At 41.2% G+C, this 25,619-nt stretch overlaps 1 protein-coding gene across 1 annotated transcript in view; it reads left to right on the top strand.

The window, feature by feature from the left end:
* The window catches only part of IMPG1 (interphotoreceptor matrix proteoglycan 1), a 102,453-nt gene extending 78,033 nt beyond the window's left edge, over positions 1–24,420 (top strand). The window contains exons 14-19 of the mRNA XM_074989131.1: positions 14,089–14,651; positions 15,579–15,798; positions 21,119–21,329; positions 23,612–23,788; positions 23,889–24,067; positions 24,392–24,420. Of these exons, the coding sequence (XP_074845232.1) occupies positions 14,089–14,651; positions 15,579–15,798; positions 21,119–21,329; positions 23,612–23,788; positions 23,889–24,067; positions 24,392–24,420 (1,379 nt within the window). The remainder of the gene's footprint in view (positions 1–14,088; positions 14,652–15,578; positions 15,799–21,118; positions 21,330–23,611; positions 23,789–23,888; positions 24,068–24,391) is intronic.
* Positions 24,421–25,619: the final 1,199 nt, after the last annotated feature.

The following is a 25,619-nucleotide window of genomic DNA, read 5'->3' as shown; positions in this document are numbered from 1 at the left end:
CAAAAAGTGACCCTGACTATTGTCTGAATATAGGTTTTTCTATACAATTCTTAACACTACTTCTCAGTGTTCAAATTTCCAGTAGGTCATGGACAATTAAATTTGTGAAAGAATTAAGCGCTATCACAAGTAATGATGCCTGTGAAGTAAAAGAAAGAGATAGGCCAATGTACTAGAAAGGGAAAAATTATTCTGTAGGGTTTTTCTCCAACAGGTAGAAGTCTAACTTTTAGCCCCCTAAAGTGACAACATCATTGTGTGTCAGTATAGCATTTGATGAATAGAAGCCTTTCTGAAGAAACTATTGTAAAAAATCAGTCTCTTGCTCATTCAGTTGCAGTTACAGATCTAACTTTCCTTTCAACTTTTCCTCTTCAGTTGAAGGACTTTTTCTGATTAAAGCTATGCCAATCCGTTACAAATTGGAACATGGGTGTCATGGACTAAAAACCGAGTTGGTGACAGAAAAGAATATGTACTTTCATTACTGCATACTCTAAGTAATAAGAAGTCACCATCCAAATTGCAACAACAGGAGTTTCAAACAGAAGATGCTTCTGACTGTTGACATGTCTGTAACTGCAAATTGAATGATTAATTGAGTAAACAGGACTATTATTAATCAGCTGGCAATTCATTTTCTAGCTGTAACCAACTCAAGCTACTTCATATTTGTGAACAGACTGGAGGAATTCAATTTCTCACTTTGTTCTTCCAATGAGGAGAGTTATAGGAACTCAAAATATTCCCACCAGGAATTTCACCATTGAATCCAAGACTTCATACTAGCTCTTTATGCAGTTCGGGGCTTCAAAAAACACTGCTGTCCATGATTTGGTTTGTGAGTAGGGCTCTTGATTAATCACAGTCAAACAAAAATTGCTGTTTTAAAAATCAACTGCAAGTAATCACAATTTTAATTGCACTCAAAATTAAATATGGTAGTATAATAATATCAGTATAATATAGTATTAAATATGTGATGTTTTCCTATATTTTCAAATATATTGATTTCCATTACAACATGGAATACAAAGTGCCCAGTGCTCACTTTAGTATTGTTTTTGATAATAAATATTTGCACACTAGAATTAAAAAACAAAAGAAGTAGTATCTTCTAGTTCACCTCCGACAAGTACTGTAATGCAATCACTATCATGAAAGGGCAAATTACAAACACAGATCTTTTTTACTCAACTACACTAAAAAACAAAATAATGTAAAACTTTAACACAAGTCTACTCAGTCCTGCTTCTTGTTCAGCCAATCTCTGAAAAAACAAGTTTGTTTAATGCTGCCTGTCTTTTATTTACAACATCACCTGAAAGGGAGAACAGGTGTTTGGATGGCTCTTTTGTAGCTGGCATTGCAAGGTATATGTATGCCAGATACAGCTGTTTTGCATTTGCCACTTACTGCTTCAGGCCACCATTCTAGAGGACGTGCTTCCAAGCCGATGAAGCCCTTTTTAAAAAAATGTGTAAATTAAATTTGTGATTGAACTCCTGCTCTGTTTTTAATCTGCCTTCTGCCATATATTTCATCTCAGATGATGACCTAGCACGGATTGTTCATTTTAAGAACCCTTTCACTGCAGATTTGACAAAATACAAAGATGTTGCCAGTATGATATTCCTAAAGATAGCTACAGCACTCAACACAAAGTTTAAGAAAAAGAAGTGCTGTCCAAAACCTGAAAAGGATAAGGTGTGAAGCACGCTTTCAGAAGTCTTTAAAAAGCAACACTTCAATGCAGAAACTTCAGAATCCGAACTACCAAAGAAGAAAATTGTTTGGTGGCATCTGACTCAGAGGATGAAAATGAATGTGTCAATCTATGCTATTTTGAATAGCTATGAAGCAGAACCTATCATCTCCATGAATAGTGGTTGAAGCACAAAGGGACTATGAATCTTTAACACATCTGGCACATAAATATCTTGCAATTCCAGCTACCACAGTGCCATACAAACGCCTGTTCTTACCTCCAGGTGACATCGGAAACAAGAAGTGGACAGCATTACTCCTTCAAACGTAAAAGACTTTTCTGTCTGAGTGACCAGCCACACAGCAGCCAGCCCCACCCAAGGCACTGGCACAGCCAGTCAGCCAGCCCCCAGCATGCTGTTAACCAAATGTGCTGGTTATCCAGATGCCAAATAATGGAGCTTTTACTGTATTTGAAAGTGTGCAATGCATCCAAAATACTTAAACAAATACTTATTATTCTTCATCAGTATGAATGATTGCACTTATTTTTTAAATTTTGCAATTAATCAAACTTTTTTAAAAATGTGTATTTATTTTTTTAATCATTTGGAAGCCCTATTTGTGAGCCTTTCATTTTTGGAGCCCTTGCCTACACCTGGCTTAGATTGCTAGGAAAGTGAGTTGAATGGTCTCATTTCACTAGGTACATTATCCCATATCTCAGAATACGGCATAATTCTCCATGACTAGCCATTCCACTTAGAAGAACATATTCAGAAGTGGAGCTCTCAAGATCAAAGAGAATATGGATTAATTGTCAAAAGTGCGAGGAAGCTCAGACTGTGCCTACTTGGGCCATGTTTGATCGTAGCCATTTGTATCTGTCTCTGACCTGTCTGAGTCCTGACATTTAGGGCCACATTCCCCAGTTATGCTTCAGCTATTTTAAACTTCTGTGGTGATGCAAAGCATCTATAAGCCAAATTTAACTGGCTAGATAAGACCAAAGATATATGTATTGTTTTGCTTTGCTGGGATGCTTTGGAGGTTACCAATAATTTACCCACCTAAGCCACATCTTCAAAGGTATGTAGATGCCCAAGTCCCACTGAAATCAGTAGACTCCTAAATACTTTTCAGGATCTGGACTATAGTCTTTAGAAAGCTGGTCAAATTGCAATATGTTGTATCCACAAACATCTACTACCTCCCCACAAGAGTAAGACAATCATCTTTGGACATTCCCTTCAATTTCTCTCTCACAACATGTCAGTGTTGTCAGAAATATGAAAAGTATGATAAGTGCATCCATTATTGCAAAGGCATATTAGATTAGGAATATAAAATATCTGTTCTTTCATTGACTTCCAGATCTAGGCATCTGCTTGAGCGGAGGATCTATTTCTTGTTTATTTTCACCATTTTCTCTTGTAAGCCCAGACACACTGGAGAGGTCCCAGCACCTCCAATTTGCAGTGTTCCTTCCTAAAGCCTTCAATTTTATGTTTGGTTTTGGTTTTAGCAAATGATTCCCCCATGTTCTTACCATGCATATTTTATCTCCTGGGACTTTTGCATTGTTTTTGTCACTGCACAGCCTAATAAAATCTGATACCAGAGAGCTGTGTGTGATCCTTACCTTCATCTGCAAGAGCATTTGTCATGTTGTACTCTCAGTAGAGAAAAGAAAAGGATTCTATGGTTTTAAGTCTCCAACTTAGAGTTTCATTTGAAATCACTTCCTTAGTTCTAGAGTATATGCCTTGTTTATGAAGCTTGTCAACATTTAGTTTAAAATTGCTCCTGTTTAATCCACACAAAAATGATACTCCAATCCTTTCCGTATGCCAGGCTTTAGAAAGCTCCAGAATAAAGTATATTATCCTCAGTTGCAATTCAGGAGCATTTTGTGTGCACAATTCTTTACATATGTAGAGTTCTGTAAAACTTTGGGTCATATTGATAACATCCCTCATTTTTAAACACACTGACATGTCAACACATTTGCATTTTCCAGATTTGGTTGTATATCAGTCTACAATGGGAATTGGAGCGGCAAACTGGGTTTTGCGTAAGCTTCTCATTGCTCATAATTGATCATTTTTTTAAACTGCATTCATCACGGAAGTGCCTTGCTTCTCAATTTGTTCAGTTTGTCTACTGTGTTCATTTATTCAAACACTGATCACATCCAGACCGTCTTGTCTAATATAGTCTGTGTCTTGTCTGAGACAGAATTTAAGACTGATAAGTATAAATAGCACATTATCTTCAATGTAGAATTTTATTAGAAAATTAAGGCTTTAGGAAGCCCCTGAATGTAGCACCTACTAACGCAGCTATCAAAGTGATTTTACAATCAGTTTACTTTGTACAAGTCCTACTGACTCAGTACCTTCAAGATTCTTCTGAACTCATACAGTTCATTCCTTCTTATTAACCCATTTAAAAGTTACTTGGAAGACTGAGTTTTACAGCACTTGAAAATGAAGATGTTTTTATTTGGATAGGTGAATAAAAAAAATGAGTGAAGGGTTCACTAAGCCTATTTTCACCTGACAGCATTGTAGATTTATTGACCCGCTACTGATCCCTTGTCATGTCGGGTGTCTAGTTAGGCTCATCCCATTTGGGTACTCTCATCAAATTCAGGGACAACATCAGTTTATGGCATTATTTAATAAGCCAGTTGGAAAGAATGTTAATGCTGTCTCTTTCCCAGAATTTACCCAGTTGTTTGGTGCCCCCAGTTTGCTGGAGTACGTGTACTGAGTCTGGGAGTCCTGCCTTTAAGATGCAGCATTTTTGGAAACATCACCGTCAACCTGATCCAAAGCCCTTTGAAGTTAATGGGAAGATTCCCATTGATTTCAGTGGATGCTGGCTCAGGCCCAGCATCAACACTTTAGCATTTTTCTACACTGCAATATCTTCTCCCATTGACGAGTTTAATTGTGAAATGGAGTCAAGCCATGCTGCACAAAGAAATGGGAAGACCTTAGATCGCATCGTAACTAGTGGTCCCCAGAAGCCTCCCTTCTGCTTTGTTTAGAAATTTGTATGTATTTTGGAACAGGTTACGCCATAGAACTGTGCTTATATTGAAGAACTTCACCAATACCTCATTAAAAATAGTCTTAGCAGTAACACTTGAAAGAATTCAGCATAAAACACAGCAGTGGTGTCCACAGGCAAGGAACTGTAAATGAGAAGAGCAGGTCTCTAAGCAGAAGAGTCAGATGCCCTGAAGGAGGGGAAATAAGCCTAGCAAGTATATAATTGCGATAACGTCCTTAATGAAACAGAAAACGGAAAGTTGAATTAGTATTTTTAGACCATAAGGACGGATGAGACAAGTCACGTGGGAATGCAAATTGAAGAAAAATGAATTGAGAATAAAGATCATGGGAATGAAGTTCTTCAGGGAATTGTAATAGAATTGTCAAGTGGACAAGAGCGCCACAGGAAGCACACTGGGCATCACTGAAGCAACAGGTAGAAGTGTTAAGGGCCGGGGCATGCAATGGAAGGAAAATCATATGAAATTAACTTGTGTTATTTCCGTGAAAAAATATGGCATTCACAAGAGCTGCGGTATCAGAGGGGTAGCCGTGTTAGTCTGTATCCGCAAAAACAATGAGAAGTCCTGTGGAGCCTCAGAGCTGAACAGATATATTGGAGCATAAGCCTTCGTGGGCAAAGACTCTCTTCATCAGATGCATACAGATGGAGTGGGTCTTTGCCCACGAAAGCTTATGCTCCAATAAATCTTTTAGCCTATAAGGTACCACGGAACTCCTCATTGTTTATCTGAGCACTAAGTTCTAGAGGATTGCAGGGAGTGCATTGGCCCAACCCCTGCTCCACCCATACCCCCTCCCTTGCTCCATCCGTGCCCCACCTTCCTCTAGAACAGGGCAGCCTAGAAGTAATGCTTTCTGGTCATACCACTGCAGGGGAGCAGGGGACTGCCCCCATACTCAGCAACAATGATGGCGTGCTCATGGTGAGTGCAGAGGGGAATGCATGTGTTCCCCTGTGCACACCCCACATACATCCCCTGTCTCCTTGCCCACACAATCCCATGTCTCCCATATTCCCTCTGGCTCCTTATCAGATCTGTCTCCTCATTTCTCCTTCGCTCCACCCCATTTGTTCTCAGTTCCAGTGGGATTGTGTGGGCAAGGGGACAAAGACTGGGAACGGAGAAGACAAGCTAGGATTTAATGGGCTAAGGCAAAGATGAGAATCCTGAGTAAAAACCAGGACTGACTAGGTGAGCAGAATAGCAATGGGAAAGTTGAAGAGAACAAGGATGAAGGGGTTGAAGTGGAAGGAAGACAAGTCTGTGATCACTACAGAACAATGCCATTCAGATCTTAACCTTCAGCTACAGTATAATTAGCCTATATCATTATGAATCTACAAAAGGGGGAGCCCCAGATTAAAGATTAACCTAATTCTGACATTTTCTATCTCCTGAGCCTTCTTCACAAGTTTAACAACCTTATTTTTAGGTACTCTGTGTGTGTGTGTGTGTGTGTGTGTGTGTGTGTGTGTACACACAATATAGAATGTTGTTCCCAGAAATAGCTTGGAATAATTACTACTACCCATTTGTATTTGTCCTAAGGTACAAAATCAAATTTTGATGCATAGACAGCACAACACTATCACTAGCATCTTCACATATGCGGTGCCAGCACACAGCTGCAGTGCATGAGGCCTCCCAAAATAAATTCAGGCCTTGTTAAATTACAGCTAGCAGCTACATAGCATTGAAAAGTCCTGGGTTAGGGTTGTAGCATGCAAATACAAACCTGAAATTTTGGCAATCCTAGCAGGAAAGACCAGGAGTCCTGGGATTATTTAAGATTCAAAATTGGGCCTGTGTAAAATTTTTCAGCTGAAACTTTTCTCCTAGGAAAAAAAATGCAGATGGTATAACTCTGAAAGAGCTTTCAAAGACTCTCATACCCTGGAGAGAAAATAATTCCTTGTTTCTAAAGAATAAGGTTGTGGGGGGTTGATTTGTTTGTTGTTAATTACAGCAGGATAATCTTATTTTATAACTAAAATAAACACCTTATGATGACAGCAAATTCTTTTTATGCACTAAACCCTCATGATTTGTTCTCCCTGTTGAGGAATAAATCTCTGTGTCTAGAAAATCACTCTTACAGAGATATAATATTGTAAACTGTCCAAGAAATGGCCTCTTTTAATTTAATGTTTAGACAGCCATGCCAGCAGCAATTCAGCTTTAGACATAATATTATCCCCAGTATCAGACAGTCTGATTTTTGTCCCTATAACCACAGATCAAAGATTTGCAGACCTCACTGAACATTGTCTCAGGAGATTAAACAGTGATTGAGGGTCAAAACTGGTTTTTTGGGCTGATGGTGTGTTTGAACATATGCTATTTTTCAGTCATTCAGCCTCAGGGTTAGTGTGGGGGCATTTTTACATCTCTTATTTCCTGGTGTTGCCAACTTTCATGATTTCATCACAAGGGATGGAATTTTGGAGGTTTCTCAAGCCCCTCGCTCCATGATGTGAGCAGGTCCAGCCCCCTGCAGAGCTCAGCCCCCACCTGCAGCTGACAGAATCCCTCCCCTCCCTTTGTAGTATTCTCACAGGAGGGGCAAAGTGCCCAGCAACAAAGTTCCCCTTGTTTCTCGTTAGAAACACAGACAAGACAGTGCTTTTGCTCTGCTCTTGGAATGGGAGATGAACCCCCTTTCTCCCAGGAAATGCAGACAGGACGATAGAGTCTTTGGTGTGAAAGGCTGTGTTTGGAGCATGTCCTAAGAGGGAAGGTTGAAAGAACTGCTTTGTTTAGTTTGGCAAAGAGAAGGCTGAGAGGGGGCTTGGTAGAAACTTTCAAGTACCTAGAAGGGCGTTACAAGAAGGAGGGAGAAAAATTATTCTCCTTAATCTCTGATAATAGGACAAGTAGTAACGGGTTTAAATTGCAGCAAGGGAGGTTAAGCTGGAAATTAGGGAAATCTTCCTAACTGTCGGGGTGGTTAAAACACTGGATTAAATTTCCTGGGGAGTTTGTGAAGTCTCCGTCTTTGGAGACACTTAAGAGGAGGCTGGATAGGCATCTGGCAAGGATAAGCTAGTTGCTGCCTGATCCATGAGGGTAGCAGACTGGATCTGTCGCCAATTCTTCCAGTTCCAGTGTTCTAAGATTCTATGTCTATAACACCCTCTGATACAGCTGTTCTCTATGTCTCAAGGCCCATAGGCATTAGAGCAGACCCGAAGCGCTTCTAACCTACGCTGGTGGTTGTGCACCAGCCCAAAATGTTCCCAGACCTCTGGAAGCATAAAGGTGTCTTAAACCCAGCTTTGCTTCCCTACTGCTGTTTAGTCAGGCTCTTAGCCACAGAAAGACTGAGAACTGGGGGCTCTGTTTATCAGGCAAATGGATTAGTCTCACAGCTGACAAAGGTTACAACTTCTGTTTGTAGGTAGCTGGTAAATTCAGCTGGAGAGGAACTTCTAAAGATTTTTGTCATATTGGAATAAATGGTTCAGACTTGTGTACAGGTGACCTGCACCTCCCACTGATTTCAGTTGGACAAGCAGGAGTTCAGCATCTTTGAAACCAGATGCAACACTTTTGGCCTATGCCCTTCCACTCAAGAGGCATTTAAGGTATGCAGGTATCCTGTAAATCCAGAAAGCCCAGAAAAAAAAACAGGAGGAGGAGACCTAGCAATGCATCTGTCAGCCATCACCCTGATTGCTTTGCTTGGCGATGTGCCCCATTTCCCCTTCACCTTTCAGTTGTTTTTGTTTTTTTTTTTAATCTTTCAGAACTTAGGTACTCCAAAGCTGGGCATTTCTCTGTGTGTGTACAGCACTTAGCACAGTTTAGTTCATCAGGGTTAATAAGGAGAGTAGTTGCACAGGATGGAACTCAGGAGTCATAATAGCAACCTAGCCATTTAGCGCCAATTGTTAGGGAGCATTGTTAATGTTACAGTCAGAAGGCAGATGAACTCAACATTGCCACAAGAAGTGCTTTTAAAAATACTATAGCCTTCCACAATAATAGTCTCATAACAACAATATGCTGGCATGGGACAATGTTTGTGAATGACAGAGTCACAGTCTTCTCATGCTGAATAATTACTTTATTAGGTAAGCAATATTATCCCTAAACCTAATTTCTCTCATTTTGCTCCATTGCAAATTTTCTGTTTAACACCTCTCCCAAACCATCTTCTGCCTGGACTCCTGCTATAGTTCAAAGGAAACAGTATTCATCTTCACAAATTGTTGTGTTTGAGATATTACTATAGTAATACAGACGCTTTGTTGCTAACTCAGGGTTGGTCATCAGCATTATATTCAAGGCTCTGCCTAAAATGTACTGTGTAAATTCAGATGAGGCACTTAAAACTACTTGGCTCACAAATATCACACAAGTATTTGAGAGGCAGCTGAGTTAGTCTGTATCTTTAAAAACAACAAGAAGTCCTGTGGTACCTTATAGACAAACAGATATTTTGGAGCATAATATGCATCCAATGAAGCGGGTCTTTGCCCACAAAAGTTTATGCTCCAAAATATCTGTTACTCTGTAAGGTGCCACAGGAATTCTTGTCAAAATGCCACACAGTTTTACACTCCACCAAACTCAATCCCATAAATATTCCATTTTCATTTATCGTTTTAGGACAGGGTTGCTCCAGAGGGTTGGTGTTTTTCCTTAAAAAAATTGTTCATCCCACACTAATCTCCACCAAACAAAAAACCATTTCTGAGCATTTATGTGCTCGGTCTCTGATGCGAAGGTATTTGCAGTACAAATCCCAGTTTTAATACTAAATGAAGTAGGAGGAAATCTTTCCACTGACACATGGTGTATGCAATTGTATTGTTGTTTATTTTTTCTATTGTGGCAGCACTTAAGGATCTTAAGTATTAAAGGCCCCATACTGTGGTACAGCATTAACTGTGGGCATCACATACAACATTACTGTGACTGAATATTGTAAGATGTCAGTTTTATCCAGTGACACCATATTTCTCATTTGGCCCTAATAGGAGGAGAGTTCCTGTATTAGATTTTCAGCAGCGCAGATTGTATAGTGTCACTGAACTCCTGTGTGGGAGAATAAATGCATGGACTCATTTTATAGTCCCTTTGCACTTTCAGGGCTTTGTAAAGTAGCTTAGAATAAATGGGCCCTGAGCCTTTCTTCCTTTCATTCAGGGGTGTTTTTACACTTTCTAGAATGCAACAATCTACAGCATCACTCATGGATTTCACAGCACTGTTTGCTTTTCCCCAAGTGTGCTGACGTCTTTTTAACGTTGAACGTTGCATGATGTGTATTTTATGTGTGTCATTCTGATGGAGCTATTGGGGGGATGGAAGAGGTGACATGTCAGAACACAGTTGATAGAATGTAAGCAAACTGGCCTGATTTTGACATCTACCTATCCCATGGCTCCTGGGTATGTCAGTGCTACTTTCCATGCAACCTGTTCAGCTTCCTAGAATCACTGCGCTGAGCTTTTTGGCTCAGTTCAAATCCAGTCTCCTCTCACTTGGCTTGCTCCACTGTCCTCCCTGGTCTCACTTCTGAAACATGAGCTCAGAACCTGGCCCAAATCATGCAAGCAGCAAACAGAATCAATGTTTACTTATTAAGCTGGAAAACTGCTGTTGGGACTAAGGGTACTTTTTGTCCAAAATAAGAAATTGCTCAAAGAGAAGGGGTCTGCATTTATTCAGGAGGAGGCAGCAGAGTTGGTCAGGAAGGTTTGCTGAGCTAAGAACAGGGTAAAACAAAATCACAGTCATGTTGCACTTTAAAGACTAGCAAAATTATTTGTTCAGTGCTGAGCTTTTGTGGGGCAGACCCACTTCTTCAGATCAGATTTTGTTAGCCTTTGCAGTGCTACGTGACGACGGGGGGTTGTTAGAATACAGACTAACGCAGAGGCCTCTCTGTTACTGAGAACAGGGTAGAAAGAGATGAATGAGCCACAAGCAGCCTCCCATCACCCTCTGTGTGTCCTATTTGTAGAGGCTCAGCACTGTAGTGTATATAACCGATAATCCCTGTCTTCAGCAGAGTAAGAGCTAGAAAGGGCATTGGAAGGTGCTTGAATGTGTCTGTTGTTGCATCATTCCCAGCTCCATGATTCTGCTATTCACAAAAGGGGAGCAAAATACAGTATGTGCATGGCCTCTTGCCATTTGCCTTTGCTATGGCAAGCCAGATGTTGGTTTCTGAGTGACTGTTTTCTGCATAGCCGCAAGGACACCGTGATGTGCTTTGGGATACACTGTTACTGACATAGTAAGCTCAGGTACTTAATAAATGTTTAAAAGCAACGAGGGGTCCTGTGGCACCTTATAAACTAAAAGAAATGTATGAGCATAAGCTTTCATGGGCAAAGACGCACTTCATCAGATTCAGCTATAAGTGTATAAATAATACATAATAATAATACATAATAACAGAAATAATAATAGAAATAATAACGAATAAATGTTTGCCTGCTATTGGCGTTTTCCAAAGTAATTATCATCAAGTTACAGAAATATAACATACATGCCTTTTACTCAATGATGGTCTAGCATAGTACAGGTTGAACCTCTCTACTCCGGATCACTCTTGTCTGGCAGCGTGTGTAATCCGGCATGATTTTAGTTAGCTGGATGGCCACTTATCATGGGCATGGCCGAGTTTCCTGCAGTCCTGTAAAGTTTGTTTCCATCCACCAATCCTGGATCTCGGTGTTCTGAGCTGCTATTTAAGCTGTAATTTACCCCTACACGTCTTCTAAAAGCCCAGCAAGAAGTGAAAATTTTGTTAATGCTGCTAGACAATATTGACCTCCTGTGGTCCAGCAAATTATCTTGTTTGGCACCAATTAGTTTCCAAGGGTGCCAGAGTAGAGAGGTTCAACCTGTATTGGAATATGGCATTCTGAATACAGTTTTATATAGTGCCTTTCATATTGGTATTCAGGCAGTTTGTAATGGAGTAAGGTAATGTTGGTGACTGTGCAGGAAGAAGCAGCTGTCATAAGGCTATTAACAGGCAGCTTTACCCAAGAAGGAACGATACACCCTTATGCTTTTCCAAAAAGGGCAATCAGTTGTTCAAGCTGGACAATTGGGAGCTCCTCCATCTATACTTCCATCCAAAGGCAGGATAGTGCTTGGGGCCAAAAAAAAAGAAGTATTCTAAGACTCAGCTTATAGGGAGGAATGATTTAACATCTGCACCCGCTTGTACCCTTGACACCAATATTGCCATTACCTAAGTCAGAAGTTTATAAACGCTCAATGATATGCAATGATGCCATAAGACAGAGTGCTGTCACCTGAGCAAGGCTATTCCTAACAGCTTACTTTATAAACCATGAGAAAAAGTCCTAATGTTTCTTTCTAGGACAATAAATATCTATCGAAGTACTTCTGTGGCCCCATCTCTACGAGATCTGAGAGCCTCTCAGACGTTAATGAATCACAACAGCTCTGAGAATAGAAACCAAAGCACAGAGAGGTTAATGGACCTTCTCGCAATCACATAAGAAGCTTCAGAATTGAACCCAGCTCTTCCAGCCTCCCCTCACCCAACACACACATTATTTTAACCACAAGACCAGACTCTTTCCAGTACTTTGCCCAAAAGTATGCCTACCAATGTCAGTCAGGAAATTATCAATTTGTATATATGTATATCCACAGGAAAAAGCCATGGGAAAACTAACGAATGAAATGTATCAGAGGGGTGCCCATGTTATCCACAAAAACAAGAAGCCCTGTGGCACCTTATAGACTGATAGATATTTTGGAGCATAAGCTACTGTGGGCAAAAACCTGCTTCATCAGATTATTTTTCCAACTGTGCACAAGGTGGTAACTATGACAGAGAGATGAATCTTTATTCAAGGGCCTAATTCTGAAGTCTACAGCCTTGCATGTACAGCTGAGAGCAGATTTTGGTACAAGACATCTATTTTGAATGTTGGATTACCCTAAAGGAATGAGGATGTGTACATTTTTGTATCTCCTCATCCAGGCACACAAGCTTTAAGGAAAGGATTCTCATTGGTTTTTAAAAGAACTGTGAATAACAGCAATATTTTAACAATGGGCTCACCAAAAGAAAAAAAAAAACCCTTACACTTGGAGAAACTCTGATTGACAGGATTTAGCTGCAACAACAAGGGATGAGGGATTAGCATTTTTTTTAAACTTTCTCATTTAATATAAAGGTTTCCTATAACCTTTCTCAAGAGATGAGATACCTAATTTATGTTAAGTTTCTTTCTGCTGGAAATGCTTAGTTGCTCCTCAACACATTGTTAGGATGGGCATAGGCTCACAACTTGTGTCATTGGAAAAGAGGGGAGATAGCAACTACAGTTCAGGGATAACTTGATGAGGGATAATCCTTCTTTCCTCCCACCCTCAATCCAGTCTGTTCTAAAGGGAAATATTTCCTCTTCAAAAGTATTTTAATAACTGCCAGTATAATGACCTCTGGCAGGGATAATAAAGTAGTGTCAAAAGATGGAGATGATGCCATCAGAGACTGGTAATCATCTAAATTTCCCAGCCAATTTTGACTAGGAGCCCCTTAGAGTCCCCTAACCAGCACATCACTGGAAATGACTCATGTTATGCTCTTGAGTTTAAAATGGAGTCTGTCATTTTCTCTTATCCTACTACAGTAAATAGCTGATTGTCTGAATTCAGACAGTTCCACTCGTTACGTTTAAGATTTAGATTACAAATACACATTCCCAGGCTGGCTCTGAGCTCCAACAGACAGTGAAGGAATTTTAGAATCTGGGGCAAGTCGTTTGTTTTTAATACAGCACGTGATTCTGAGGGTGGGGGAGTTTGTTTTTTTAAATAGCATGAAAGTTGACGATCTTTTGTACGTGAGGCAATGGCACAGTTTCGTACAACCACATTTTGAAGTCACTGGCAAATATCTTTAATCTTTCACAAAGAGGTGTGGCCAGGAATGACAGACAAATCGGGTAGACAAATCAAAGCTGCAGCCTACATTTTCAGTTAATATGGGTGGCCAGTGTGATTATGTATTATGAAAACCAGACAGCGTTTTAGCAAAAGTTAGGGAAATACATCTACAGTGTAATTATCATTTCAGCAAAGCGCACACAAAACTCAGCATGCAGCCATGTGGACTTAACATTTCCTCCATTTTCTTACAAGTCATCAGAAACCAGTCATAATAAGACTTCCATGTGCCAGTGATCTGAGCCTTTTCTCCTTAAATACATTTCCCTTGAAATGCTATACAGATGTGTCATGGTATATGTATCTTTCAAAAGTTAAATATTTCCTCCCACTTTTTGCAGCTGTAAAGATCATAGATCCACCAGAATCATCAGGTGATGATATTTCACCCAGAGACAGAACTTTGCCTTCCTTAATTGATTCAAGTGACCACTCCACCTCCCTGCCTGAAGAAGTCACCATAGGCACATTACCCATTAACCAAATCACACTACTTCCAGCTGTGACTAGTCCATCTCACAGCCACTCCATTATCATAGAGCAGTCCCTTGAAATAACAGGTGCACCAGTGCCAGCAGCTGAGAGCAAAATCCCTACTGGCTTTGACACTGGAGTGCAGGATATTGCTGGAGAACTGGATAGAGTCCATCCAATGAGCCCAGCAACAGTGGATGAAGTGGAATATGGCAGTGGATATATTTCCGTGTCAGAGAGCCAGCCAGCAGAAGCTACACCAGCTCCCACATTGAAGTATGTGACTACTGGCTCCATGACAACAGCTGCCAAAGGCAAAGAGCTAGTGGTTTTCTTCAGCCTGAGAGTAACCAACATACATTTTTCTGACGACCTCTTCAACAGGAGTTCTCCGGAATACCGGGCTCTAGAGCAACAGTTCATGCAGCTGGTGAGTGAAAACACATTGTCTATGATGTACAGTGTTCAAGCACACACAGAAAACAAGATTTTCCTTGTTAGCTTGTATTATTGCTTCCCCAGTTAGCAATGAAAAGAGACAAGCATCTATGACAGTGGCTACCAGGGGCATTCATCTAGAAAATTGTGACTTACTCTGACTAGATAAGTAAGCTGAGGAGGAGCTGGAAAACACAACTGTATGAAGCAGAACACAGTATAGGGGCCTATTTTCCCATTTCATAAAACATCTCGAACTACTGTAACAAGTGACATTTTTAAAGGCTCAACTGCTGGCTGTGTAACAGACAGCAGTGGTTTATGAAAAAGAATATATGTTTGAAAAAAGATACAACAGTATTTATCATGCAAGAGACCACACACACATTGTCGACAAGTAATTTTAATGAGATATTCCTTAGTTAGATTCAGTGGTATGGCAACATTAATTATATCTAAGAATTGAATCCTATGCTATTTATTATCCAGCCTTTTAAAATACATGATGAGTTATCAAAGAGAATGTGTTGAGCTATAACTTTTCCCCCACTATGCTGTTGGAGCATTGGACAAGAGTAATAGGCCTCTTATATTATGCTTTCACTTCCTTGGATGGAGCCTTTGAAAGTAATTGAAGGTGGCTTTTTAGAGAGGTGATTTTTCTTCATTCAGACCTGTACACTCTCAAAACACTACATGTTTCATTACAAGGAAACTAGTGTCCATTCACCTCAGTACACAACTAAGATGCAAATACAGAGACTAATCAAGGCAAACAGAAAACTCAACTTGATAGTTAAGCACCAGAGAAATAAGTGGGTGATTCATATACCAGATAATGAAAAGTGAATATAAACTAAATTAATAACAGCTAGACACTGACAGGGCATTTAAAATAAAACAACTTTCTGTTTTGCAGCTGCTTCCATATCTTCAATCCAACCTTACAGGATTTAAGCAACTGGAAATACTTAACTTCAGAAATGGAAGTGTGATTGTTAATAGCAAAATGAAGTTTGCTAAGACAGTTCCATACAATATCACAGAAGCTGTGCACTGTGTTTTGGAAAACTTTTGTGATGCTGCAGCCCAGTACCTCAATTTGGAAATTGACAGCTACTCTCTTGATATTGAGCCAGGTAAGGTTGTGTTACTAAAAGTGTTAACAAACAAAAAAAAATACAGATGACCTTTCATGACATTAATACAATTTATGGTTTTACCCAATACAACTTAAAAAAACCCCACCACCTTCTATTTTAAAGACCGTTAATATTGGGCTTCCGGTATATCAGACTGCCCATTATGTTTCATTTTAGTAGGAAATTATGGCAACCAGAAATAACTTGGGGTTACACAAACTTTTCCAATCATAGCAATGTTTATTAAGCTATCAACGGCTACGTCTACACTAGCCAAAAACTTTGAAATGGCCATGCAAATTGCTGCAGAACTGCATGCAAATGGCCATTTCAAAGTTTACTAATGAAACGTTGAAATACATATTCAGCGCCTCATTAGCATGCGAGCGGCTGCGGCACTTCGAAATTGACGTGGCTCGCCGCCGCGCAGCTTGTCCAGATGGGGCTCCTTTTCGAAAGGACCCCACCTACTTCGAAGTCCCCTTATTCCCATCTGCTCATCGGAATAAGGGAACTTCGAAGTAGCCGGGGGTCCCTTCGAAAAGGAGCTCCATCTGGATGAGCTGCGCGGTGGAGAGCCGCGTCAATTTTGAAGTGCCGCAGCCGCCCGCATGCTAATGAGATGCTGAATATGTATGTCAGTGCTTCATTAGTAAACTTCGAAATGGCCATTTGCATGGCCATTTCAAAGTTTTTGGCTAGTGTAGACATGGCCAACATGATCTCAAAGTAATCTGCAGAAATTGGAATACACTCTGTCTCATAACCATCTCTTCCTGATACTGTTTCCCGACATATTCATTACTCATTTAGCACTATAATTTTAGAGTGCTATGCCACTATTTTCTCAACTACTTTTCCAAACCTACACAGAGAATGAAAGCACCTCAAAAATCCACAGGTTTACAACGGGTTTGCTTTTTGAAGTAAATTCCTTTTCATTTGTGAAAATGAGCCATCTAGTGGAAACAATGGCATACCACAGCTGAAGATTTAAACAAACCTCAAATCAGAACCCTATAAATAAATCTGAGCTTTCCACAAGAAGCAGCCAGAAGACCTGTCAAAGTCATAAACAAATAAATACCAAAAGGAAAAGTGCATTAGGTAAAAAAATCTAAGTATTTTAATAATCTAACCAAATTTGCACAAATTATGATGGCCATATTGTCCAGCCAGAACTATATTAAAGAAAATGGCATAGTATTACAGGGAAAAAATGACCCAGCATAATTCAGAAAAATACTGTACACACCAGACTCTAACAGCTGAAGAGTGGTGGCTTCAAATTTCTAACAAGCACAATTCTGACATACACAAAGAATAAAGCCATAGAGCTACAACCCAGATCAGCAAGGCCGAAAGCCACTGAGGCCCCCAGAAGAGGCAGGGCCAAGGTTAGAAGGGGCAAAGTCTAGGGCAGTCAGCCCTTAGCGCCACTCAGACTGTAGCACTACTCCCACCCCCACCCTCACAGCTCTTCAGAGCAGTGGGGCAGCATTGCCGTGGTATTTCAATGGGGCCTGGAGCTCAGGCCCCTCCCGCTGCTAACGTGCAGCTGCCCCCACCCCCAGCAGCAAGCCTGACCCAGATCTCTTGGTATTGATGCTGGCCTTTGACACCACAACAGAAAATCCTTTACAATGGAGTTAGAATTTTATAGTTAAGATGAGGAAAATACAAGAGGACATGAAACTAATGTAGGTCTTAATTAATTAATTACGATTAAAGTTTTAATCCATGAACTAATTAGGTGAAGAGCTATCATGATCTCTCAGGCACCGAATGGAAGGATTTTAGTTAGAAAATCCACTAATGCCTCAGGAAAAATAAGTTCATTTAATGAGTTAAAATAAGCAGTGGAATAAGGATGAGGAGCAGACGAGCTTGGGAGGCCTGCTTTCATGAGACTAGCCTTAATGGTAAAGAACGAGAGATGAAAAGGTTAGCATCTGACTCAGAAAGCAGAATTGTCTCTAACAGGATGTTCTCCCATGAGTCTCCGTAAGGCATCGTATACCCTTTAAAGAATGCGTTCCTTTAATATTGTGGGAACAAGCAATATGAACTGGTAACTTGGGAGACAGTAAAATATAATCTGAGATGAATGCACAAGTGATTCAAGAGGGATATGGCAAATACAAAGGGTTCAACCAGTTTTCACAAAGGGAATTACAAAAGGAATGCTAACACAGATTGTCTCTCTGCCGGCAAATACATTTGGAACCAGGAGATGAAGATGTGGGGAAATAAAATGAGAAAGGGAAATCTCTCAAAGGAGTTGTGGAAGAGGCCAGGATAAGAGAGTAAATATTGACTGTGCAATGTTTGCAAAGGGATACAGCTGAGGGAAATGAACCACTTGCAGTACTCACTGTTTCTGTGTATAAATCACAAAGTGGTTCTGATTCCAGCATGTAGGTAAAACAGGACTGTACAAATATTTTAAATGTACAGTCAGGTTCCCTCTGCTTAACATTCACAAGACTGCTTTGAAGGCACCCAAATCAACTAGAATCCTTAGTGTGCTGGGGCTAGACAGAGTTTGGGTGTTATCTCTGGCCTAGGCACACACTCCACAGGTGGCCTTGAAGTCTGACACCCCTCCTGACAGCCCAATTGGTCAGGCCCTGAAATAAAAGCCATACCTCTATGAATGCCCAGTAGCTTTTGCACAGTCCTCAGAATCTCATTGAAGTCATTTGTCTTCTGATCTGCCTCTTCAGGGGCACATGAGAGTGCAAACTCTGTGTGCTTTCCCAGGGCTCTAAACACAAGTTGCTCTTTACTCAGCAGCATAAGAAATACACAGCTCCAGACAAAACAGCATACATTTTCCCTCCCTCGGTTACCTCACCATTCTTTGGGCTCAGAAGTCTTGGATCGTTCTCCTGAAGCTCAATGTCTCAGTTCAGAAACATGGAGCTTCTTTCCTCTCTAGCTTAGCTAACTTTCCTTTACCTTGGCTGATCCACAGTTAAATAAGATCCCACTACTACAAAAGCCATGCCAGGTCCCTTTTTCCTGCCCCAGATTTCTCGTATTTCCAGACTGTCTCTCCAAAATGGACCTGTCTTTTATAACCCGGGTGGGCAATACATAGCCTGGTTTCACCAGGGCTGGCCCCTTGCAGACCACAAGACATATTTACTAATAAATGCACACAAATCAGATATCAGAAATGGCAATATACAAAAACCCATAGGAGAGCACTTCAATCTCCCAGGCCACACAGTAGCAGACTTAAAAGTAGCTATCCTACAGCAAAGAAATTTCAGGACCAGACTCCAAAGAGAAATTTCTGCGCTACAATTCATCTGCAAATTCAACGCCCTCAGCTCTGGCTTAAACAAAGACTGCAAATGGCTGGCTAAATGCAGAAGCAGCTTCCCCTCCCTTGGTGTGCATACCTCCAGATCAACTGCTGGTAGTAAGCCTCACCCATGCTGACTGAGCTAACCTTGTTATTCTCACCCTTGCTCTGGCTTATTTATACCTGGCCCTGCAGATTTCCAAGACCAGCATCCGAAGAAGTGAGTCTGTGCTCACGAAAGCTCATGCTCAAAACTTTTCTGTTAGTCTATAAGGTGCCACAGGACCCTTCATTGCCTTACTATTATTTACCTGCCTAACTCTCAGCTGCGCCCTGACAGGAGCAGTTTCCCAATCCCTGGCATGGTGGGGACCTGGGAACCATGTGGGCTAAAAGCCCCTTCTCCCTGCCTTCCCCCAGCCGCGCAGCTGTCAGCCTGATAGCCGTGTGGCTGGGAAAAGGCAGAGAGAAGAGACTACAGAGCAACATCAAGTTGTGTTAAAGCAAGTTGCATGCAACTTGAAGCCACGTATGTCGAGGGCTTACTGTATTTATTTTATTATTGTTGATACAATATATTTTTTGTTCAACTGAGTACAATATAAAGTTATTCATTCCAGTAACAAAGTGGATGCCTAAGTGATACCCTCTTCTGGTGAGTAGTAAAGAGAGATTTAAAAGAGCCTCCCTACTCTTTATATTGAAGGAGAAGCTAAATGTGGAAGGGTGTACAAGTTAGAGGTGAAAGAGACATAGGCAGATGTGAGCACCCTCAAGCATGGCTGAGGCTTTTCATTGCCACCAAGGAAGACTCAGTGCCCCCTTTAACAATTCAGGTGTCTCAGGTGCACCTTTGAGGCCCCATCACTCTGTCTATGCTTACCTCTCTGCTCACATTTCCTCCTCATTGACCATTTCTGTGGGAGAGGCTTACAGAGAACAGTAGGAGGGGCATGTTTGCTACTCATTGAATGTATGCTCAGAGCTAAGGAATTAGCATGGGTCGCATCTCCAGTCCCCTCTCCCACACTTCCCTCTAGCTACCAAATCATACTCCCACCACACAACATGTACACTGGGTACAGCCTGTCTCACCGCTGCTTTCTTCTGACTGCTTCTCCATGCCAGGAAGATGCGTGCTGAGTCTCTGCCTGGTTTTTGGAAAGTAGCTGGGGCCAGGGCTGTCTCTAGGCATATGCGGAGTACACAGCTGCATAGGGCACCACTGTAACCCAGACTGAGCTGTGCCCTATGCCGCGGATGCCTAGAGCGGCCCACTCAAGCAGGCTCAATCCCTCACCCTCCAGCCCCTGCTCCAACTCGTGGCCTAGTGGCTCAGTCCCCTGGCCTCTTGGCTTCTCCTCTGTCTCCCAGCCTAGTGGCCCAAATTCTCTGCCCCTCTGTCTGAATCCCCCACCCTATGCACCTGCACCCAGGTTGCAGTTTTGGCTTGGTCCTTGCTTCCAGCATCAAAAGTCCTTCAGCCTCCCAAGCCTACAGAACCAGCCGATGGTGATGGTCCCAAGGTGATCTCCCCTAGAATATGCCACTGTTTCTAGCTAGCTGTCTCACCCTGGGTATAACACACAGGGATATGCTGTCTTTTTTAACCCCTTGCCCTTAATCACATTGCAAACTACTTGTGACAAGCACCACATTTCTTGTATAATGTGCAAACATAGTACCACTACTCCCCTAGAGTAACACATAATTGAATCAGAATACCCACATGCAAAAAAGTCTCTGTAGTTCAAACATAAAAACATGGCTTTGAATATGTGGGAAGGAAAACAGATTGTGCAAGGAAATCTAACCTAACAACTTGCTGTGCTATCTGAGGAAATATAAATGTACTCATTCCTTTTAGGCTGAGATATAGTCCCTTCAGTTGGTACAGAAGAAACCTGGCTCTAGTGAATCTCTTCTGTTCTCTCTAGCTGCCACAAATTCTGCCAGCTACACTGGGATAATACATCCATCAATAATGTCTCTATCTGATTACAGCTGATCGAGCAGACCCGTGCAAATTCATGGCATGTGATGAATTTTCAGAGTGCATAACCAATGAATGGACCAAAGAGGCAGACTGCCTTTGTAAACCTGGTTATGCAAGCCAAGATGGACTGCCATGTCGGAGTCTCTGTGAGATGGAGCCTCATTTTTGCGTTAATGGAGGAAAATGCAAGTTAGTTCCAGGAAAAGGAGCTGTCTGCAGGTAAGTAAATTTTAATGTTCATTAATTCAGCTGCACTGTTTGAGGAGTCAAATACTAGTGAATGTCAGTAAGGGCATCACAGTCTAGCTCTTTATTAGAAAGAGTACATTTATTGAAACATTATGGCCCTCGGTCACAAATACCTTGAAGTGATCAGTTGCCAGTTCTTCTTGATTTTCAAAATGTAACTGTTCTGAAATTTTGGTAAATCAAATAACATCTGTTCACATTTTTTGCTATTGGTAAAACGGGTGTATCTGTGATGAATTTATTTTTGGATGGGGTGTATGAAATATGCTTAAAATATTAGTGTCAGCATATTGTGCATCGGTGTAATAGCTGGCCACCTAGCAGGGCATATGTTGAAACTGTCAAGATCTTTGTATGACCAGACATCCTGCTGCCCACAGTTTTCAAAAGACGGAAGCCAGGATTCGATTAGTTGAGAAGGCACAATGTTTCTTGCAGCTCTTTGTAACTGTGACCAGCCAGAGTAAATACTTTCACAGGCAGCAAATTCAAGTGTGGACCAGTTTCTAAGAATGTCATGCAATCCAAACACACGAGCTTCCCCTTGTGACCAGTGGGCCAAAGAGGATGGGGTTCCCCAGCATGAGGGTGTTACCTAGTATGCCCAGAACCTTGCATGTCACTCAGCAGTTGATTGATCGCCATGGTAACGAGTACAAATTTGAGGTGCTCATATTAACCCACTTGCTCATTCTTCCTCAAGAGGGTCAGTATATGCTAATTAGAGCATTCAGTATCAGCTACGGACAGTCATAGAATCATAGGGCTGGAAGGAACCTCAGGAGATCATCTAGTCCTGCCCCTGCTTCAAGCAGGATCGACCCCCACTAAGTCATCCCAGCCAGGACCTTGTCAAGCTGGGACTCAAAAACCTCTAGGGATGGAGAATCCACCACCTCTCTAGGCAACACATGCCAGTGCTTCACCACCCTCCTGCTGAAGCAGTATTTCCTAATATCTAACCTACACCTCTCCCTCTGTAACTTCAGACCATTGCTCCTTGTTCTGCCATCTGTCACCACTGAGAACAGTTTCTCACCCTTCTCTTTAGAGCTCCCGTTCTGGAACATTGAACGCTTCTGTATATTATTATAGCTGTAGAGGAATTATCAACTACATGGTATATTATTAGTATTTAAAACGTACAATAGTTGAGTTACCTTAACTTCTTTGCCTCCGTTGGCTTCTTAGAGAAGAACTGGAAGCTGCCACCTGAAGCTCAGACTGCAGTGTGAAGAAGCACTGCTGAATTCCCTGTATGGTTGCAAGCTTGCTGTATTCTGCCATAATAAACTAATCTTGGATCTACTGAGAGGCATTTTGCTGTCTGGAGTAGTACAGAGAGAGCGATTAAAGAGTATCTGCCACAATGCATTAATTAAAATTTATTTCCACTTTAGACAGGAGGAAGTGTATTTTGTAATAGAGTACTGTAGTAGCCTCACTTCAGACCTCATTTGTCAAGTTAGATATCACTGATGAGCAATGTGCAGGGAAGATTAAAATAAAAAAGATGATTAGAGATGGACTGAATTCCCAAGGGATTCAAGTGCTAGGTTTTCGTTTTGACCTCATTATAGAGCTCTGAATCACCCATCAAGCTCTGTTCTATATGCAAACATCCTCAAGATTCAGAGGTGGGGAGAGAATACATCAGTCTCCAATAGCTTTACATTAATCACCAGGAACTTAGGATATATCCTTCCATGTATTATTAAACCTGCTGCTTCACATTGAAAGAATCTTTGGCCGTGTCTACACTAGCAAGTTCTTTCCGAAAAATCAGGTCCTTTTTCAAAAGAACATGTGGTGTGTCCACACACAAAATGCGCTCTTTGGATCCAAAATGGAAAGAACGTGGCGGAAGACATCTTCTACTCCAGAGCAGGAAGAGCGCCTCTTTTCGAAAGCTTCTTTCGGAAAAAAGTATATATAGACACTCCACTGGCCCTTTTCTTGAAAGAGCAGTCCTCCTGGCACCAGATTTTCCTATCCCTGTCCCATTCTTTCAAAAGAGCGGGGCTTGTGCGTACGCCCTCTTTTGAAAGAAGTTTTTCGGAAGAGATCTTCCAGAAGAACTTCTTTCAAAAGATCACCATAGTGTAGATGTGGCCTTTCTGATTAGTTACAATGTGAAACTCTTTTGACACTTGTTGGCAGTTTTTCCTGTATTTTGAATCCAAATATTGTGTATTTCTTGCCCTCAGTTTTATTTGTATGTATATGTTTGCTTTTTCCCTCTTCCTGTTTAGATGCCCTGTACGTAGGCACCGGTTTTACCAAGGAGAGCGCTGTGCAAAGTTTGTTCCAGAACCTATACAACCCTTAATTTTAAAAGCTGTGGTTCTTAGCGTATTAAGCCTTGTTTTTCTTGTCACCATTTTAATTATTAAGATAAGAAGAAAATGCAAAAACCAGACCAATTTGGAGTAAGGAGCTCAATTTTTCCCTTTACATTTTAAAATTCATTTTAAATTATGCTTCTTAAGTTGCAGGTTTTTGATATAAAAAACTTGTTCTGCATTATAGAGGTCCTGCTCCCAACTGTGGCACAGAAAATGCTGTACGAATTAATCCCATTTTTGAACATGATGAACCCATCACTAGCTTTTGCCATATGCCTTGTAGCGTAAGTGTTTGTGTCAGTTCTTCAGAGATCATTGACCAAGGAATATCATACAAATATGAAACCACAACTCAGTGCGAAGGTAAAATGCATGTACATACAGTCTCATCCACTGAGCCTTCGGTTATATGTCCCCCAAATAACATGTCTATTATCATTAACTGCACAACTAAATCAGGTTTTTGTTTGTTTTGCTTCTTGCCTTAGTTTCTTCAGCGCTAAACAACTAATGCCTACATTTACTAATAAGCTATAATAGGTACTGATGCAGGGGTTTCATAATAGAACTTTAGAAATTACTTTTTATAGCTTTTCTGCATAGCTTCAGTGGTCCATTCTGTCCGGATGACTCTCCTGATCATTAGTACAAGAATTAAGCCTGAATCTCCTTGTTTTAATGTTGTAGGTCACCAGATGCTACAAAATCAAGACTGACAAGTTAATGTCTGAAGATCTGAAGTTCCAACATCAGCCAGATGAAATGAAGGTTTGTGATTTCATTTTCCAGAAAAGTGTACCATTTAATGTTTATTCTCAACTTTACCATTTGTAGATGTGACCAACAAACCCCTTTATGTACGAGTTTCACACTCCTTTTGAAACGGAAAAGATATTTTAAACAAATTACTTTTCCTTTGCGATCTAGTTAGTTAGCCACTTTCTAAGTGCTTGTATACAGTGGTGTCAGATGGCAGAACAAGGAGTAATGGTCTGAAGTTGAAGAGGGAGAGCTGTAGGTTAGATATTAGGAAAAACTACTTTACCAGGCAGGTGGTGAAGCATTGGAATGCGTTGCCCAGAGAGGTGGTGGATTCTCTATCCCTTGAGGTTTTTAAGTCCCAGCTGGACAAGGTCCTGGCTGGGATGACTTAGTAGGAGTTGCTCCTGCTTGAAGCAGGGGGCTGGACTAGATGACCTCCTGAGGTCCCTTCCAGCCCTATGATTCTGTGAACTGTGCCATTTTTTTGCCTCTTTTCTAATGCAATAATCTCTAAAAGATATTAAAATTGTAATAAGCAGAAGAACTTGTGTTAATAATAATAATATTCAGATATTTTCACTTAGTGCTGCATAAGGAGGCAAGATTAGATGCAGGACCTTCACACAAAAGGCACGTACATTTAAATTTGAACTCTACTCTGCATTTTACTTTGTGCATAGCTGTACTTTTAAGTGTGTGACTTGCAGTACAGCTTCCCTCCTGCTTACATTATTCCTGTGGGAATTTTGCACTAAAAAATTCAAATTTCTGCAAATTTTATTTCTCAGAAGAATACAACACAGGGTGCACCTCTCAAATCTGGCACTCTCTGGTCCAGCAACATCTGTGGTATGGCAGGACTATGGATGTTCCAGGACAAGACAGTACCAGGGCTGCAACTACTTGCATCCAAGGGTTTGTGGGCTAGGCCAGCACTGTGGGGGGCCAAAGCCAGAGGCCCCATCTGCCCCACTAAGCCAGGGGCTGGAGCCCCAGTCCCTTGGCTGTCCCATGGCAGCATGAGGCAAGCTTGAGCCCCCTGGCTTAGGGAGGCTGGAGCAGCAAGAGCTCAGGGAATGCAGGGCTGCTTGGCAGCTGAAGCCCTAGAATGGGAAATTTTCTTGTTTGGGACCGGTCAGGTCCTGACCGTGCT

This window comes from Carettochelys insculpta, chromosome 3 (genome assembly GCF_033958435.1).
Source record: "Carettochelys insculpta isolate YL-2023 chromosome 3, ASM3395843v1, whole genome shotgun sequence".
Classification (NCBI taxonomy): Eukaryota; Metazoa; Chordata; order Testudines; family Carettochelyidae; genus Carettochelys; species Carettochelys insculpta.
This window is presented reverse-complemented; position numbering and strand designations above follow the sequence as displayed.